The sequence below is a fragment of the Myodes glareolus genome, chromosome 18, assembly GCF_982192425.1.
Source record: "Myodes glareolus chromosome 18, mMyoGla1.1, whole genome shotgun sequence".
In the NCBI taxonomy this organism is placed as follows: Eukaryota; Metazoa; Chordata; class Mammalia; order Rodentia; family Cricetidae; genus Myodes; species Myodes glareolus.
The window spans coordinates 32,668,907-32,686,769 of NC_142043.1; the positions used below are offsets into that span (position 1 = coordinate 32,668,907).

Consider the following 17,863-nt stretch of genomic DNA (forward strand, 5'->3'; position numbering starts at 1 on the left):
GCTCAGGCTTGCTACTAGCTAACTCTTACATTTAAAGCCCAAACTTCTTATCTATTTGTCACGAAGCTTGGTACCTTTTCTCAGTATGGCATACTCATCCTGTTTCTCTCTGCATCTGCTGGTGACTCTCTGACCCCACCCTACTTCCTCCCAGCATTCTCAGTTTAGTAATAGTTTCAGTAATAGTCCACAGTTTATTGCATGCCTTGGGCACACAGTCCGTTCAGGGCTTGAAACTCTAGGATTCTAGGGACTAAAGAGACGCAAACATTGATGTCATTTGTTTGTGTGCACCCTAAAAAAATAATGACAGCAAGTAGCAGGCCTGTACCTTGGGTTCAGTCAGATACTTTGTAGTATCAGCCATTCTAAGGAGACGCTGTTCATCCCTAATTAGTATACAGGCCTGTGCACAGGGTCATACAGGTGATAATATCACATAGGGATACCATGCCTTATGTGCTGCGTTCTTCGTGTTTTGGACCTGATGTTTCCTCTGGAAAGTTTTCCTATCGGTCATATCATGGACTTGAGTAACAAGCGGCTGTTGCCCTTCACTCTGGTCCAGGACTTCAGGAACACCCACCTAAGAACAGTGTTCTGTGAAGCTGTGTGCCAGGAGCTCAGTGCTTCTGTGGTGAGGCAGGACCAGACAGCCCTTCACTTTAGTGTTTTCTCTTTCATTGTTAAAATGGCACAAGAACTTGCTGATAATGCAGATCTTAAGTCAGTTTCTGTTGGGCCTTAGTCTTTTGTGGAATTATTTTTCAGTATATTTTTTGAAAATTTAAAAACAAATCAAGTGGAGTAATTTGCATTGCGCGAAAAGCCAGTCATAATTTCTAAGAATGAAACCAAAGAGTACTGAAGGACTGGGCCTATTTCTGTTATGAGCTTTCAGATATAATCCCATTTGACATTAATCCACCAAGTAGCTTTCCTTCACCCTAATGTCATGGATAAAGTCCTGTGGTGGTTTTTCTCAGTACACAGTGAACTGCTTGAGAGCAGGACTGAAACTTAGTGGTCACTAATTTCCACATGACTCGCCAGTACAGAGCCCAGCATTCACCCCATGTGATGTAGACTTAAGTACAGATTTCCCTACCCCCTTCCTCCAGATTAGAACTGAAGAAATTGCTATTTATTTTTACTTCATTTCCTTAAAAAGACAAAATTTATTTATGGTAAAAAAATCAATTCAGTTTCACTGACTAAAAATTTGTTATTCTAAATCAGACCTTCTGATTCACTATCACAAAAGAAAATTCCAAAATAAATTTGACAGAAGACTGATGCCTCTTTAGTTAGTGCCGGTTCTTAAACTGTATATTTGATTTCTTGGGCCTTAGGTTTTCCTAGTCATTGGGTTAAAGTTTAAAGAATGAGGTCCTTTTTCTGCTGTTGCTTTTCCTTCTGTGTATCGTTTTCCTTCTCTGCTTCTCTACTCCTGCAATTCAGTTGTGCTGCAGAGTGTCCTCACTCTGGGGACTGAACACCAGAGTCCGTGTCCGTGTCTCCTGGAGGAAGGAAGAAGGCTGCTTTGGTGCTCCGAGGTCCTGCTTGCAGAGCCCTAACTTGGGTGTATTTTCAAATGAAAGATGTGCTAAGTCCTGTCGATGCTCGCTCTTTTGTTTGTTTGCTTGTTTGAGATAAGGTCTCCCTGTGTCTACCTGGCTGTCATGGAATTCATCAGGTAGACCAGGCTGGCCTTGAACTCACAGAGGTGGAAGTCCGCCTGCATCTGCCTCCCGGGTGCTGGGATTAAAGGCATGCACCACCCCTGCCCAGTGTTCATACTTTTCTTTATCAAACAGTTACATAAGTGGTTCCGTAATGTCATTAGCAGTCTACCAGATCCTTTCCTCATCATAGTTGGTATCACTGCACTGAACTGTTGATGTCACACTGATCTCAGTGAAGAACAAAGAAACTACAGTGTTGATAGCAGTGTTGATAGATAGTGTCCCAGCTTAGCTAAGTCTGGACCCTTACCTCTCTATACCGTGGCAGAATGGTATCAAACAAAAAACACTTAGACCCTGCTTCCTGTTCATTCTGGCTACTCTTGCTGCCTCCTCTGTGATTCATTTTTTCCACACAAGTGTCTCTGGTACAAGTCAGTATGAACTGGCAATTCTGTTTTCAATGGAAATAACATTTCATAGAACGGAGAATTTCTAATTCAAGTTGAAATCAGAGACATAGACCAGAACACATAATTACACTATAATAACTTTAATCTGGTCCAGGTGTAGGCATTATCTAACCCAGGCTGTATTTGAATATTGAATAAATAAAATGCAAAATATCATGGCACTAGAGATACCAGGAAGTTTGCACACAAATTTCTTAAAATATTGGTTAAATGATCCCCAAACACCTACTGTGATGTCGCCATATTTTTAAAAGTAAAATTAGAATTTTCAGGAAGAGTTTTAATAGTAATATTCACGCTGTTAGTAAAGAGCAAAGATGAATAATTTATCCATCTGTGTTGAGTACAGGGGGAATTCAATAACTCTGGTTTAGGAGAGGTTCTGGGTGCGGGGCGTGTCTTAGTGGACTGATTTCTGTCATAGACTGCTAGCCGGCAGGCTGTGTGCCTCCCTTCAGTGTTTATAAAGCTGAAATATTTTCACCATGGAAGCTACCTAGAGTTTATAGACTTATAGGAAGGTCACACTCTTTACCCCATCAAAGTACCCTATAGGAGTAATACTACATCTGGTGGGCGAGGCAGAGGCCCCTAGTCCCCGAGTAGAGATCACACCTCCACACCTAAGCTAATGAAGTGTTGTTGAGTACTCCATGTTCTGATCCACCCTAAGTGGGCCTAACACATGGCTGCCGTCTCTCCTCCATCACGTAAGAAACTTCACACACTACAAATCTGGAAGGACTGTCAGTGGGAGCTGGAGGGTCGACAAGATGGCTGCACTGGTAAAGGCCTTTGCCACCAAGGTCCAATGCCCTGAAAGAGAAGAACCAACGCCCACAAGATGACCTCTGACCTCTACGTGCATGCTGTATCTCATTCTCTCTCTCTTTCTCTCTCTCTCTGTCTCTCTCTCTCTCTCTCTTTCTCTCTCTCACACACACCCATCTGTAATCATCTTAAGGGCAAGATTACATTGTTTCTTTTATCCCCATTTTGATACAAAAGTTTTTTCAGATTTTGTTTGGCTCTGTTCTCTGAAGGAAGTTGAATGGGGTTATGAATGTGTGCACTTGCTTGGCAGCCTCTAAAAGCATGAGCTTTTAGACATTTTTGTGTATCTATTTTAATTAATAAGACCACTGCCTTCTGTGCAGAATCTTTTCAGCCACCTCGAAGCCTCGCTCCCGGAGGTGGGACAGATGTGCGCTGCTAGGACCGCAGTTGTTACGGAGGGATCTCGAGTGCTTGTTGGAGAGACCGAGACACCAGACAATCAGTGCTTTTAAACATGCGCCTTCTGTGCTTCTCCCCGCTAACCGTGAATTACTTCCCACTCAGATAAACGGTCACTGTGCCCATGCTCTGCCGTCACTTGTGTAGTGGCTTTGGTCTAGAGACTGTAGGGCACTCCCAGCTTTCTTCAGCGAACGGCTCGCCTGCGTTAGAAAGGGCACTAAGAACCCTTGCTCTTCATGCATGTTTCGTACACGCAGCACAAAACCCCTCTTTCTCATTTGGTTTCTTACCCAGATTTCAGCAACGGTTGGGCTGGGCCAAGCGAGAATTTTGTCAACTTTTATAGATAATATAGTTTGTGTTTATGTATTTTCCACTTAATGGTGTAGTAAACATGTCTTGAATCTCTCAGGTCTAAAATTTCCATGTTTCAAGTTTATAGAATTAGCCTTTAATGACTTCCATAAAGTAATTTGTGGCACTTGGTAATAAGATTACTTGCACGAACTCTCCTTTAAAAGGATTTCACTTGAGAAGTAGGAAGCCGCAGCAGGGTGCTGTTCTGTTAGCACTGATGTTAGGCATGCCTGAGTAGATGGGGTTCAGCTGGCTCATCTCTAGACAGAACGTGGGTGCAGCTTGAAGACAGCACTGTGGTTGTGTGTGAGAGCTAGCGGTGTCAACTGCTTAGAAAAGCCCTTTCCGGAAAATGTAAGCGCTCTAACGGTCCATGATTAGTGTGTAGCACAGCATACTGTGTCCAGATTTCACCAGCAGTGGGGACTGTCACTCTTGAAGTAGCTACATGGGACAGATATAAGGTGAAAGACCAGTCAGTTTTTGACCTTTATGTTAATCTAGCTGTAGCTTTCTGTGAGATCTCATGTAACACATACGTGTGAATTACTGCTAGACATCTTAGTATAGTACAAATAATACAGTAATTTACTTGAACCAGAATACAATAAGCTGCAATCACTAAGATGATAAGAATTCACGGTTACACATAATCAGCCAGTGCACATTTTTCCCGAGGTGCTTCCTGCTTCCAAACGGTGCTAGGTCCATTTTATTGTCTTTATTTCCCATTACGCTGTGAGATGGGGAAGGACAGTGCTGATGTGGCGTCATTTCCCCAGTGCTTGCCTAGAGCTTGGATTTGGTGATGAATTATCCATGAAGGTCTTACAATGCACTGCCTATCTCAAACCTCAGTTTCTGTGTCGCTCGGCCTCTCTCAGGACTGGGATAATATTGTGTTAATGACTCAGTCTAAGGTGGGCTGAGTTAAGGCCATTCTTTATGAAAAGTTACTAAGGACCTTACAGTGTCCCAATTCCATGGAAATTATCACTACTTCTTTGGGTAGAAAGCATTGTATGTGTCTAAGGCGGTGAGAGTTTGAGAACGCGACCCTTGATTTCTATGCCCTCCCAGCCTCGGAATCAGTCCAAGGCTTCCCCATGGTGGTTGTGGACACATTTTTCTTTTCTCTGTGCTTGGACGTCACAGACTCGCGGACTCGTTGAAACATTTCAGTTCTGTGCCATGAAAATGGACCTCCATGTTGGGGTGTTGGCGGGTATTCTACACCTGCTTTTTCTGTGTGAAAGTCAGCATAAATGCACTTTTCAACTTAGTGATGACCACGTACTGAGCTGCAGCTAGTAACTGCTGAGTGTGAAGACATTTTAATTTAACTTAGATGTGTATAAAACAATTTGGGGGAACTTAAGGTACAGAACATTTTTATAAAACTACCAGAGAAATACCACAACTGCTTTCTTCATTCAGGGTCAGCACCATTTTGTCTTCCTGCCTTTGTAGCTAGGTATTTTTCTGGCAGTGTGTTTTATTTCATACAAGAATGGATCAAGTTTATTAACTAATTCTTGTCATTTCCGCCGAAAAGGCTAAGGTTTGGCTTGCTGGACAGTAATTTTGTAAGAACATTTGCTGAACTGATAAAAACCTGGAGATGTGATTTTTATTAAATAACCTATGTTCATCGTTTGCCTGGAACTTGAGTTAATCTCAAGAGGTCTGTGTGGGTATTAATAACTACAGATATTCTTGTCAGCAGTGCTGGGGCCCTTACTGTGGAGAACAGTCAGTTTTGAACTTGGTCTTTAGAGAGGAATGATAAAACACTCCACTTTCAAAGTGGCAGTGTTGGTCAAGTAACTGATTCATCACTGTGAAGAGTGGTTTCAGCTGAAGGACAGGGACCTGGCCACCCCCACCCATTCCGCCCGCCCCCCCCCCCCCCCCCCACACACACTTTCATTTAGCAGTAGAATGAGCCAGCGGTGGGAATGACTGCCCTGCTTCGCTGGTGTCAGGTTCTACCCCTGCCCCTGGGATCCCTCCGGGATCTGAAGCAGGGAGGGGTTTCGGGATCTCTGAACCCGGCTGCCCTCTCCCAGCTGCAGAACCGGCCTGCTCCGCGCTGATGTCACCAAGCTGTTGCTTTACAGCCTCTAGGCCTCAAGATTCCTCCCCCTGAAACCGCTCTGGGCTGGGGAAGAAGCCGAGTGGGCAGGATGACTGCGAAGTTAAGTCACGGGAGGGCGTAGCGGGGAGCCGAGCGGGCGTCTGGGACTCGCGCCCAGGACCGGCTCAGATCGATGCCGCCGGGGCTGGGTGTGCTGCGAGGCCCGGCTGCCCTTTCGCAGCCCGAGCCCCGGCGGGAGCGGCCACAGTCTGCCCTGGCGGAGGACAGCGGCTGGGGCTTCAGCTGGATGGGAACTGCCTGTGCCTTGGAGGAAGCCGGGAGCTCCTGCTGCCGCCGCCTCAGGTGGAAAAAGCCTTCTTCAGAAAGACCAGATAAGAATCTTGGGGGAAATTTTTTTAAAGAGAAGTTCGGACATGCTTTTTGAGGGCTGGATTTTACTGCCCTCCCCTTTTTTCTTTCGGGTAATTCTGGATAACCTCAAAGAAGCTTAATATGGGAAGAAAAACTGCCTTTTGGGTTGAATTTATTTATATACGGCTCCCCCTTCCATTTAAAAGAAAAATTTAACTTTTTTACAACATCAAACTTAACTTATTTTTCTCCGACAATCTGTTCTGTGCCTTCCGATCTGAACAATACATGGCTCTTGTGTTTGTCTGCATTTCTGAAGTTTATCTGTAAAGGACATGGAGTTTTGCAAGCCATCTTTAAGTGGATTACAGTCAACCAGAGCTCTGCCGAAGTTAACCTTCAGCCTGTTAAAATGCTTGCTCGTTTGGAAATTTTAATCTGGAAACCTCACGCAAAATTAGACCAAAATGCGAAATGAACTCAGAGTGGAATGTTCTTAGTGTTTAAGCCACCGTTAGCTGTGTGCTTGTTTTCGTCAGCTTGGGAGTGAGTGAGGGGAAGGGAGCTTGCATCAAGTTGCAGGAGGTGGCAGGAGCTGAACGCTCAGGCTTGTTGCACTTTACGTCTGAGACCCAGGTAAAAGACTGTAGCTTCATTTACGCGGATGCACTCGTGATGACCGTCAGCACCTCAGACACTATGCCTTGTTATTTATGCCTTCGTGCTGGATGCACCACGGCTCTATGCACAAGTCGACCTTCTTGGGAAATGTTTTACTGTATTTCTTCTATTTGGTGTCAAAAGCTGCAATATTTGTTTTAACTGTCTACAAAATGGGGAAGCCACTCAGCAGACCAGACTGTTTACGCCAGAATCCTCCATGTGTAGGGAAGGGTGAAGAAGAGGAGGATTTGAATATTGAAGACTGCTATGTCCCACAGCGGTCGATCTATGACACAGTTAGACTAAACGAACAGATAGACTCAGGTTCCAAAGGTAGCCTGTCTTCTAGGCATTTTACAGAGCGGACTTTACCCTACAGTCACAGGACACTGGACAGTAGTTCTCTGTGCTCCAATGGTGCCCTTTCCTCTTCCAGTATATTTGAGCTGCGGGGTCGGGAAACTAACAGACTAGATGAAAAGATGATCTTCGATGCCCTCAAACTAAATAGTGATGTCATTCGAAGTACAGGTCTACCCAAACCCAAGTCTCAGGCAGAAAAGAGAGAGCACAGGCGGTCATGGCGGATGTTTGTTCCAGCCAATTTTATGGATTATGCAAACAAAAGTGAAAGTTCTTTTGTTGAGCCTACTGAAGTGTCAGATGCTGTTACCAAGGCCAGCAAGTGCAAATGGGGTACTAACTCTCAGACCTCAGAAGAGGATGACTCTGGCTTATACAGTCCCCCGGCAGAGAAAGAAGAGAAGCAGGGCCCTGGAAGTGGGGACCAGCCACAGACAAGAAGCCTGTCTTCTGCTGAAGATATTCACATATCAGAGCCTTACAGGCCACTGTACTCTGCTGATTCCGTCAGTGAGCAGAAAATCCCGCTGCTTTCGTGCAGGAGTGCCCACCCTGGTGACAGCTTCCAGGTGATTCGGCAGGGCGTCTCGCCACTCGAGGGGAACACATGTGTGAGTGGTCAGGGAGTACTCCGTGGTGAACACGGGTGTGTGCAGAGCCAGTTGAGAGAGAGCACAAAGTGCCACACGTTGCTTGTACCAAGAGATGGAGGAAACAAGTGTGTTTCCAACTCTGAAGAAAAGGAGACGACTTTCAGACAAGGGGAGTCCCAGATCACGACGCATAGTAGGGAACGTATGAAGGAACCCCTTGGCGGTTTAGAACTCTCTCCCACAGACCTGGGAGAGCCACATGTAGACTTTGCTAGCACAGGTTTGCTAGAAAATGTGATACTGTTGACACAATATGAGTCAGCAGAATGCAACAGGGCATCTAAGGGTAACATAGGGGCCCCCTTTTCTGCCCAGGAGATCGAGGTGACCCAGAAGAAATGCTCCCTCCAGTTCATACCAGTAAAAAAGAAAACAGGGCCCAGGAAAACGGGGGTCCAGGCAGGAACATTGGACACAGTCTGCAATGGCTTCCAGGTAATTAATGGGATTGGAAAACCGCAGTGGCAGCTGCCTGTGGTTCTGTCTCAGCGTGGTCAAGAATGATTTTAATAATGACCAAACGCAGTCATTCATTTGAGGACTTTGATTAGCGCCCTGCCAGATGCCAGCAATTGATAAATCCGTTGGTGTAACAAATTAATTAGGGATTGTTGGGGAATGATTATTCCCAGATGTTCGGGGGCCTGTGGCGATGCAGACAGTGGCTGTTGCAGCTCATTCAGAATTCCCCCACTGTTAATTTAGGTTAATGCTAGGTTTTTGCACAAATCATGGCCTGAAACAGTGCCATTTAAGGGCAGTTGTTTTGAGTCTATTAAGCATCAAACAGGCTTAGTCATAAAGGTACCAACGCAGTATTATATTGTTATGGTCTGCAAAGCATGCCACCCGGCCAGCTTACCGGCACCCTATGCGGGAGAGGAGAGAAGCTATTGTGTTCTTGCAGGCATTGTTGACCCTAACTCCTTTGCAGCTGCAGACCAGCAAAGAAAGTAAAGGGTGCAGCCTGTGATAAGTGGAGGTTATCTGTCAAGCCTGTCATTTTTTTTCTTCCCACTCAGATTCAAGTTGCCTATTTTGGTGCTTCCCCCGAGTGCCTCTGGTAGCCTTTGCCTCGGAGTCAGCTTCATTTTATTTTAAGGCTCTCTGTGTTTGTGTGCTATGAGTGTACGGGGTGGGGGCCAGGTCTTTATAGGGATTTGTTACCACTCAGAGATAAGGAATCTAAACTGCTTGTCTGGGCTCCACCGTCCACACCTTTCCTTGAGCCTGCCGCAGATGCTCTGCTAATTTAAAGGTTTAGCAAAATACCTTTTCCCTATAAGATTTTATAACTGATGTGTAAAATTTTTTTATAATATAGCTATTGGTGCAGTCATTTTTTAAGAATTTTGGAAAATGACCACAAACAGTGTAGATCTGCTCTGATACAAACCCTTCATTTAACCTAGATCAGGGTTGCAGACAGTTTACTAGAACTTAGTATTAGTAAGGCTTTTGCGCTGAGAACTAAGAGAGAAGTTTTTCTCTGAAACATTATGTAACTTACAAGAGTGCAGTAGTTTTCTTGACCCTGCCCATATTTTTTTGTAAACCGTTGAACCATCCCCTTACTTAGCTCCTAGAAGTGGCAATTTAGATTGTTCCATAGAAAAGAAACAGAGTCACACACAGTGCCGAAAATAAAGTCTTTCGTCACTACCCTCTTGCAGTTTACTGCTGACATACTTAGCAAGTTACACCTTCCTGAAACACAGAAGAATGTCTGAGGTTGTCTCTGCGGTGACTGGGGCTCTTGTGCTGTCTCCGTTACATGCAGCTAATTTCTTAGAGTTGCTACTTGACATAGACATCCTTAGCCAGCATGGAAAAGTCTGTATGCATTTTCAGTGGGAGAAGCAGCTTGAACTTTTTGTTACCAGGGACGTACAGAGGAAACAATGGCTCGTTTGTTTGCTATTCCCAGTGTATTTGTTCTTACAGTTACCATAGAGGAACCCTGAATGCTTAGCACTGGGCCACGGCCTGGGGAGTGGTCTCCTGGGCCTCTACATCCTTCGCAGTTATTTTTCACACTTTACCTATAATTTTCTCCTGAAGTGCTCTTTTAACATATCTGCCTTTACTACGTTTCCATATGTTCAATTTATCCAGCCATTAATTATTATTATGGTTTCCTTCAGTATAATGACTCAGAATCCCAAATCTTAGTCTGCCTTATTATCTATGTAAAAATTTCATCAGCGAGTTAAAAATAATTGATTTTTTTTTCTCATAACGTTCTCCAAGCCGAACATTATAAATATTTATATTAGCCTGTGGGGGAAAAATTAGTGTGCTACCTTCATTGTTAACTGGAAGGAGGGTGATAGCATCCACCCAAGATAGCTGTATCTTTTCTGTGTTGATACCAATTCAACAAATAACTATTGAGTACATATTACTACTAGGCATAATAGTACTACTGCTATTAACCTAGCAGGCCCAGGGTATAGAACTGTTAGTAAGTTCTGTTTCTGTGAATTTGTATGTTAATCTCATGTAGTACATTCTTTATAAGCCAAAAGCAGCTGGGGGACCACGTGTTGCATAGGGCGGACAGTAGGGGAGAGGGTCCTAGGAAAGTGTTGACAGCAGGTTCATGGGTAGTGGTGAGCCAAGAGAAACCACAGCTGATGTGTGGGTCCGGATCCAGGGGTGAGGGGCCATGTGTGCAGGGGTCCATCCCTGGGGTCACGCCTGCCTTGACAGTCTTTGCTGTAGGGCTCTCTCCTCGGTCTATACTATCATTAGAAGGTTTGGTCTTTCCGTGCTGTCCCAGGCTTTCTCATGTTCAGTCATTGACTTTTAGTGAATGATTAATCCCTCCACCTTGTCCTCAGGAACTCCTGCTCTATCTTCCATGTGTTCCATCTCATGGATAAGGCTTTCCCCTAGGATTTTTTAATTTGACCCATTGATTTTAGGTTTGTTTGGTTGGTTATTTTCCTAGCGTCATTTCAATTTGAATTTTCTGCAGCAATCCTGTGTCTCTATTAGATTCTATTTTTTGTGTTTTGAAAACTTTTTTGTTGTTCAGATCTTTATTTTTGTACTTTTGGGGTATATTCATATCCTCTTTGAGTTGTCCGAACATAGTTTAACTGTTCTTTTAAATTCTCTGACTGTGACTTCTTCCAGGTTGTTTCCCTTGGAAACCATTCCATATGGATGGGCGGTCTTGGGGAGAGACATGTTGTCCTGGTTTCTCCACATGGTTCTTGTTTCTACACCAGAACTTGTGCCCTGAAGTTAGTTGGTGAATTGAGTTTTTCTTTTGTGTTTTATGATTAAAATTCCAGGACCCCTTCTTTTGATGGAGGTGTTTGTAATGTTCAGGAGAGGACTATTTTATAGTAGCCATGGGGTGTGATTTTCCTCTGCACACTTGATATTCAAGGCCAGAGGCTCTTTCTCTTAGGGCCAGTTACTGTTCTAGGTCGACCCTCCTCTCTGCCATTGGCTGCTATGAAACACCCTGTGCATATGGTTCTTACCGTGTCCCCTTGGGCGTTCCTCTGGGGCTGCACCTTCCACTGTTGTGGTTGTGGGACTCCTCATGTGCCCTGTGTCCTTTTCCACTTGCTGCCCTTGTCTTTTGGCCCTTTGGGTACGCATGCACTTGGCCTCTTGACCTACTTTGTTGTCTTGCCAGCGAGTTTCCACTTGTAAGTTGAGTCCCAAGCTTCAGTTGTCAGCCAGCTATATTGCACCAAGCCTTATGAGTCCCCAATGAGAATTCCTGGACTCGAAAGGGGCATCTCATCCTTTGCTCCTAAGCATTTTTGTGTGTGTGGCGGGGGGGGGGGGGGGGGTCAAAGAGTTAAATTGTGATGATAGAAAATTCCACTATACTTACCTTGGTTTTGTAAGTGATCTTATTAAATGTATATAAGGTATATTGGTAAGTGCCTCAGATTTATATTTCGTACTCACAAAGTAATAGTAAATGATATCTCAGTAACAGTGGCTCGCTTCACTTCTGTGACAGTAGCTGGCTTCTACACATAGTCTTTACACATTTGGCGGTTGTTCGATAATACAGTTCTTACAATATGGGTCTCCCAACCTGCAGGTGTTCCAGAAAGAAGAAATTGAAGCCTTGCAGGCGAAGCAGCAAGATGTGAACTGGTTAGGGCAAGGCCTCATCCAGAGCGCAGCTGCAAACACCTGCACCCAAGGTTTGGAGCATGACCTGGATGATGTCAATGCACGGTGGAAAACGCTCAATAAGAAGGTAATCGCATGGTCCCTTGAGCGCCTTAGTGGTTGTTCACTGTCCTCTTCCACGACTAGTAGTCATTGGTCCTGGTAGCTGCTCGTGCCCAAGCACGCTTGCCCTTTTCATATTGCTGTGCACAAAATGGCCCATAACAGTAGATAGGGGACACAGATGAACGAAGTTCGTGGGTTGAGACAGGACTTGCCCTGCCATTTTCTCTACTTTGGCAGAGACGTGGCTGCAGACCCACCCGGTATGACTGTAGACAGTCATGGTGGATGGCCCTGTGTTAAAAGAGCATGCAAACCTCTCATGCCGTGGTAGCTACTTTGCCCTGGTGACTCACAGATGTAAGGGATACAGGCTCCTTGCTGTGTTAACTTCTCTTGGGGAGATCCACATGGACATCCATTCACTCAGATGGGCACTAACAACAGACCGAAGTGGGATTTCGCTGAAGTTCAACTTTTTGAGACCAATGAGTTTATTGAGTTTTTTTAAACAGGGTACAAGTGAGAAGTTACTTACTAGAGCATGTGTGACCCCCCCCCCAATAGCTAAGTCACCACAAAGACCCACCCCATCATGGATGGCATTAACCTTTCAATTCTGTACAGTTTAGCGGCACCCAAGATCACTTGCCACAGAGGGATGGATGGAGTAATAGGGATCCCAGAGTAGACACTCCAGACCTCCCTAGGGAGTGTCAGCGGCTCCATTACCGTTCTCACAGACCTGACTGCCACTGTTGTTTTGCTCTGCTTGCCATGGCTACAGTGGCATAGTCCAAGAATGGCATCTTGTTATGAACAGAGGGGGATGCACCACAGAGCGCGTGTGCACACATAGGCACACACATGCACACAACAAAGGAAAGGTCTGGGAGACAGTAGGTAAAGTACCTGCCTGAGTTAGGAACCTCAGCACCCACCTAAAAGCAGGTGACATTGACCTTTGACCCCAGCCCTGAAGGATAGAGACAGTGGAGACAGGTGGAATCCTGACCTATCTGGCCTAAATGGCAAGCAGTTGGTTTGCCGAGACACTGTCTCAGAAATTAGGGTGGAAAGTAAGAGAAGACACAAAGTTGGTCTCTGGCCTTCAACACGCATATACACGTGCAGAGAGGGAGGGAAAGTACATGACCGAGTTAAGAAACAGTTGTGAGAAGTAGTGTCTACTGGGCAGATTCCTTCCATCTTTTTTTTTTTTTTTTAATGAAGCAAGTAAATAAGTTGAAACAACTGGGACTTTGCAGGTGGCTCAGCGCGCAGCCCAGCTGCAGGAGGCCCTGCTCCACTGTGGGAGGTTCCAGGACGCCCTGGAGTCCCTGCTCAGCTGGATGGCAGACACCGAGGACCTTGTGGCCAATCAGAAGCCTCCATCGGCTGAATTCAAAGTGGTGAAAGCCCAGATACAAGAGCAAAAGGTAACTTCATGATATTATCGTTTGCTTTCATATTTAATGTTTAAAAGGGCAATCAAAGTGTACCTTCTCACTTTTCCTAACCCGATGTCATAGTAACGGTTTCTTGCCACTTGCTCAACCAGCACCTACCTACTGCCACCTTCTCTGGTCAAGGCATTGTTCTGGCTGTGAGAAATACAGCCCTGCATGGAAACAACCAAGAGTCCCTGTTGAACATAAAGACTAATGGGAAAGACAGACTAGGAAAGCCAGTAAACAAAGTCAGTATGTAACCTAGAGTATTTCAGAGCAAGGATTGGAGGGGGGAGACTCTGGAAGTGACAGAGGCAGGGGTCAGGGCAAGTGCTGCAGTAGAGGGGTGTTGGGAGTAGCTTTAAATGGAACAGCCAAGAAACCCTTCACTGACCAGGTGGCACTGGGACAGAAGAAATCGTCACTCTCTAACACATAAGATTTACCCATACGAGTTGTCCTTCTGTAGATTAAATACTGGCGGGTTCTCGAGTGCTGACGGTGCGAATCCTCGGTTCGCACCTGCTGGGAATGTGCTCTGATGCTGACGGACAGAGAGCCGCTCGAGACAGCACACACAGATGGGCTCACCATCATGTAGCAACTAGATGTGAAGCGTTTAATGACATTTCCAGTGATTTAGCAGCTGTGATTTGAAATGACACACAGAAAAAGACATGGCACATGGTATATTAGTAAGGTTTCTCATGAATGATTTTTTAAATGGGGATTAGATTAATTATTTGAAATTGAATTTATCCTTTCGTTGCATGTAAAAAGTATAATCCAAACTGTGTGTGAGTATGTGTGAAGTATGCTTGAATGGAGGTGCGGAGCAGGACATCAGGTGTTCCCCTCTCCTCACCTGGTTTCCTCTAGACAGGGGCTCAGCCTGGCTGGCATGGGGTTCTTTGAATCTGTCTGTCTGCACCTACTCACTGGGGAATGTTAAGATTGCAGGCGTATGCAGTCCTGTCTGGCTTTTTATGTGGGTCTTGGGGATTCAAACTCTGGTCTTCAAGCTTGCAGAGCAAGTTTGTGTGCTTCCTGAGCCATCTCCCCAACCCCTATAATCAAGTTCTAATTTATCTTTCTAGCCCTTGTTTAATTTAGTTAGCAGCATAATAATAATATAATGCATTTTCTCTCTCTCTCTCTCTTTGTGTGTGTGTGTGTGTGTGTGTGTGTGTGTATGTGTGTTGCTTGGAATTGAATCTAGGACTTAAGCCATGCTAGGAAAGTGCCTTACCACTGGGCTATTGTATATTTCAAAATTAAGATTTTTAAATATAAATATAGATTTTTAAATTTAAATAAATATAAATAAGCTTTGTTAATTAGTTTTATTATTAAATCATTCTACAGTGTACACACGTGTTAAAACATTGCTTTATAACCCATAAATACATACACTATTAGCTAGATTAAACTTTTTAAAAAACTTTTAGATTGGCTGCTTCCCTTTGTTCTGCATTCCATATCAGCTCTCTAAAAATCCTCTGAAAACTTAGCCAATTAGGGAGTTATATGAGAAATAAAGCCAGGCCTTATGACCTAGGCCTATAGTCCCAGCCACGTGGCAGGTAGAGGTAGGAGGGTCACAGGTTTTCGGCCCGCAGATCGGTGAGCAGCTCAGTGAGAACCTGTCTAGAGACTAAATATGAACAAGCAGCTTGGGGATATGATGTAATCATAGTGCAGTGGCCCGGGATACATGAGGTGCTAGTTCAGGCTCTGGTACCAGCCAACGAAACAGGAGAGCAAGTAATAAAACATATTGGAAACCCATTGTATATGTGTGGTTTTTAATGATATACTGCTACCCTTACTTAATTTAAGTTATTCTCCTAGGGCTGATTAATAATGCTTGGTTAGTAAAATCCACTTGTTGACTTTGTCTTTTTAATTACCAAAGGTTTTGTTATTTCAGTTCACCAAAAGTAACCCACTTGGGCTGGCAAGTTGGCTCAGCACCCAGGGAAAGGGCTTGCCACCAAGTCTGACAGTCTGAAGTCCTCATGGAGGCACCAGAGAACTTACTCTCACAAGTTGTCATCACAACACACGCACACACACACAATAAATGTAATTTTTTTTAAGTATCCAAATAGTTCTCCTTGCTACCTAAACCATGTGTTTCATTATTGTTTACCCCATGGCCTGAACTGTGTCAAGAACATCTGTGATCCTTTCCCTTTGGAAGTGGGCTTTCCCCTTAATGCCCTTCTTGGTGGTCTCGGTCTCACAGTAGTCTTCTAGCGTGTTACTTCAGGGTAACTGTTAAATTTCTGCCCCTTAGCTGTCTCTCGGGATCAGAGTAAGGAAGCAGAGGCCTGTCTGGTTGAGCTCCTGCGCCTCATTGCCTGAGCCCACTGCTTATACACACAGTTGTTCAGGAATGATTTGTTTTGATTAGCTAGGGCAGGGTGACCCTGAGTCTGGCCTTCAATTAGATTTAAATTGAATTTCCTTTTAACTGCTAAGTCTTGAAACCTTAATCCTTTTGGCAGCTCTCGAGTTCCCAGTGCACCCCACACTCCCTTCTTTTTGGGTGTTTGAGAGCCCTGCTTAAGTTTTTATCCTCATGTGGGGTTTGAAATGCTGCTTCTGCCCCTTGGAGGGCCACGAGCCTCCCATACAGCCTTCCGACTTGCCGGCTTTTCTGATTGTAGCCTGCTTGCCTGTAGTGCATTGTTTCATGTTGGGAGGCGATTTGAAAACACTCATGATTTATGGAAATCTTGTATTTTGGTAGAGTTGAAAACTTTGGGGTGCTTAGAGTATTCCTGTTTTATTAAAGTAAGAAGGACGTTATACTTTTCCCGTGGTTCAGTCTGCTTATCCTCTGTGAAGATCACAGGGACCCTAGCACTGAGAGCTGTCTCTGGTGAAAGCCACACCTCAGTGCCTGGCATTGCAGCAGCCATTCCAACAAATGCTTTTCTCTTCCTTTTCAGAAGTGTTTTTATGACATTTATTTATTTATTTATTTGGCCTACATGTGCCACAGCCTGCATGTGGAGGTCAGAGGACAACTTGTAGGAGTTGGTGCTCCTCTTCCACCACGTGGGTCCCGGGGATCAAACTCAGGTCATCAGGCTTGGTGGCACGCCACCGTGACCTGCTGAACCATCTCACTGGCCCCAAATGGATTATTTTTAAAATCCTACTTCTCATATTTTTTCATATATGTCCATTCTATCTGTCTGTCTGTCTGTCTGTCTGTCTATCTATCTATCTATATCATACATAAGATATAAATACTTGATATCTGCCTCTTAAGATGTTGAACATTCTGTCTGAAGCTTCTGCAGAGACTGCTGGAAGACCGGAAGTCCACTGTGGAGGTGATCAAACGAGAAGGAGAGAAAATCGCTGCTTCTGCAGAGCCCGCAGACAAAGTGAAGCTGTCAAGGCAGCTGAGCCTCTTGGACAGCAGATGGGAGGCCCTGCTTAGCAGAGCTGAAGCAAGGTACTGCAGATTTCCCTGTGGAGCAGCCGCAGTGCACTCAGGGCTTGGGTTGGGGCAGCATTTCCTTTAAGTCCGTGTTCTCTACATTTGCATATCCATCATGTGTACAGGGGTTGCGGTGCCTGACCCCTCATCCTTCTGCTGCCGTGTGGCCACCAGCTACATCCCTGCTTATTATGAAAGCATTTCCCTTGCGGGTAATGCGTTCATTTGTGTATTGCACAGCCCTTCTCTACCTACCATGAGTCAGGCACAGGCTCATGCTGGGTTCTGTGGGAGCTGGGTCACCTCTGCCCCCAGATAGGTGCAGACCAATAGACCTATGGCCACTGAAAATGATGACAAGTGTCATGCTTTAAAATGCATGGGATGCAGGAAGCATGTAACCGGAAGGTGTTTGGAGGCGGGGAGTGATGGCCATGTTTAAGGGAGGAGTTAAGAAGGAAGCAGTGGATGGGCCACTCCCTCCTTGAAGACAGTAGAGCAGAACGCGGCTCTCAGAGCGCGGCTCTTCTGGGCTCTTGCTCACAACCCTTTGATTTCAGAGTCACAACCAATACAGCACCTCTTTCCTGCAGTGCGGCTGCTTTGCTCCACACTGACCACGAATAATAATTGCATAAATGAGGAGTCACGTGGAGTGATTGGGTGGACAGTAAAATAGCTGTACTGCGTGAATTCTGCCTCTTCAGAACTGGGATGAAGAGGGAGGGGGCTTATTGGTGATGTAATGCCATGGAGCCAGGTATGGTGACACACACACCTTCAATCCCAGCACTCTGAAGGCAGAGGCAGGTGGGTATCTGTGAGTTATAGGCCACCTGGATCTACACGGCATCTCAGGCC

The 17,863-nt window shown here is 45.1% G+C and overlaps 1 protein-coding gene across 22 annotated transcripts in view; it reads left to right on the plus strand.

The window, feature by feature from the left end:
• Dst (dystonin) overlaps positions 1–17,863 on the plus strand; it is a 408,649-nt gene that overhangs the window by 330,732 nt on the left and 60,054 nt on the right. For all 22 annotated transcript variants that reach the window (XM_048430395.3, XM_048430401.3, XM_048430399.3 and 19 more), the window contains 3 exons: positions 11,958–12,119; positions 13,363–13,533; positions 16,851–17,017. In XM_048430395.3, the coding sequence (XP_048286352.3) occupies positions 11,958–12,119; positions 13,363–13,533; positions 16,851–17,017 (500 nt within the window). The remainder of the gene's footprint in view (positions 1–11,957; positions 12,120–13,362; positions 13,534–16,850; positions 17,018–17,863) is intronic.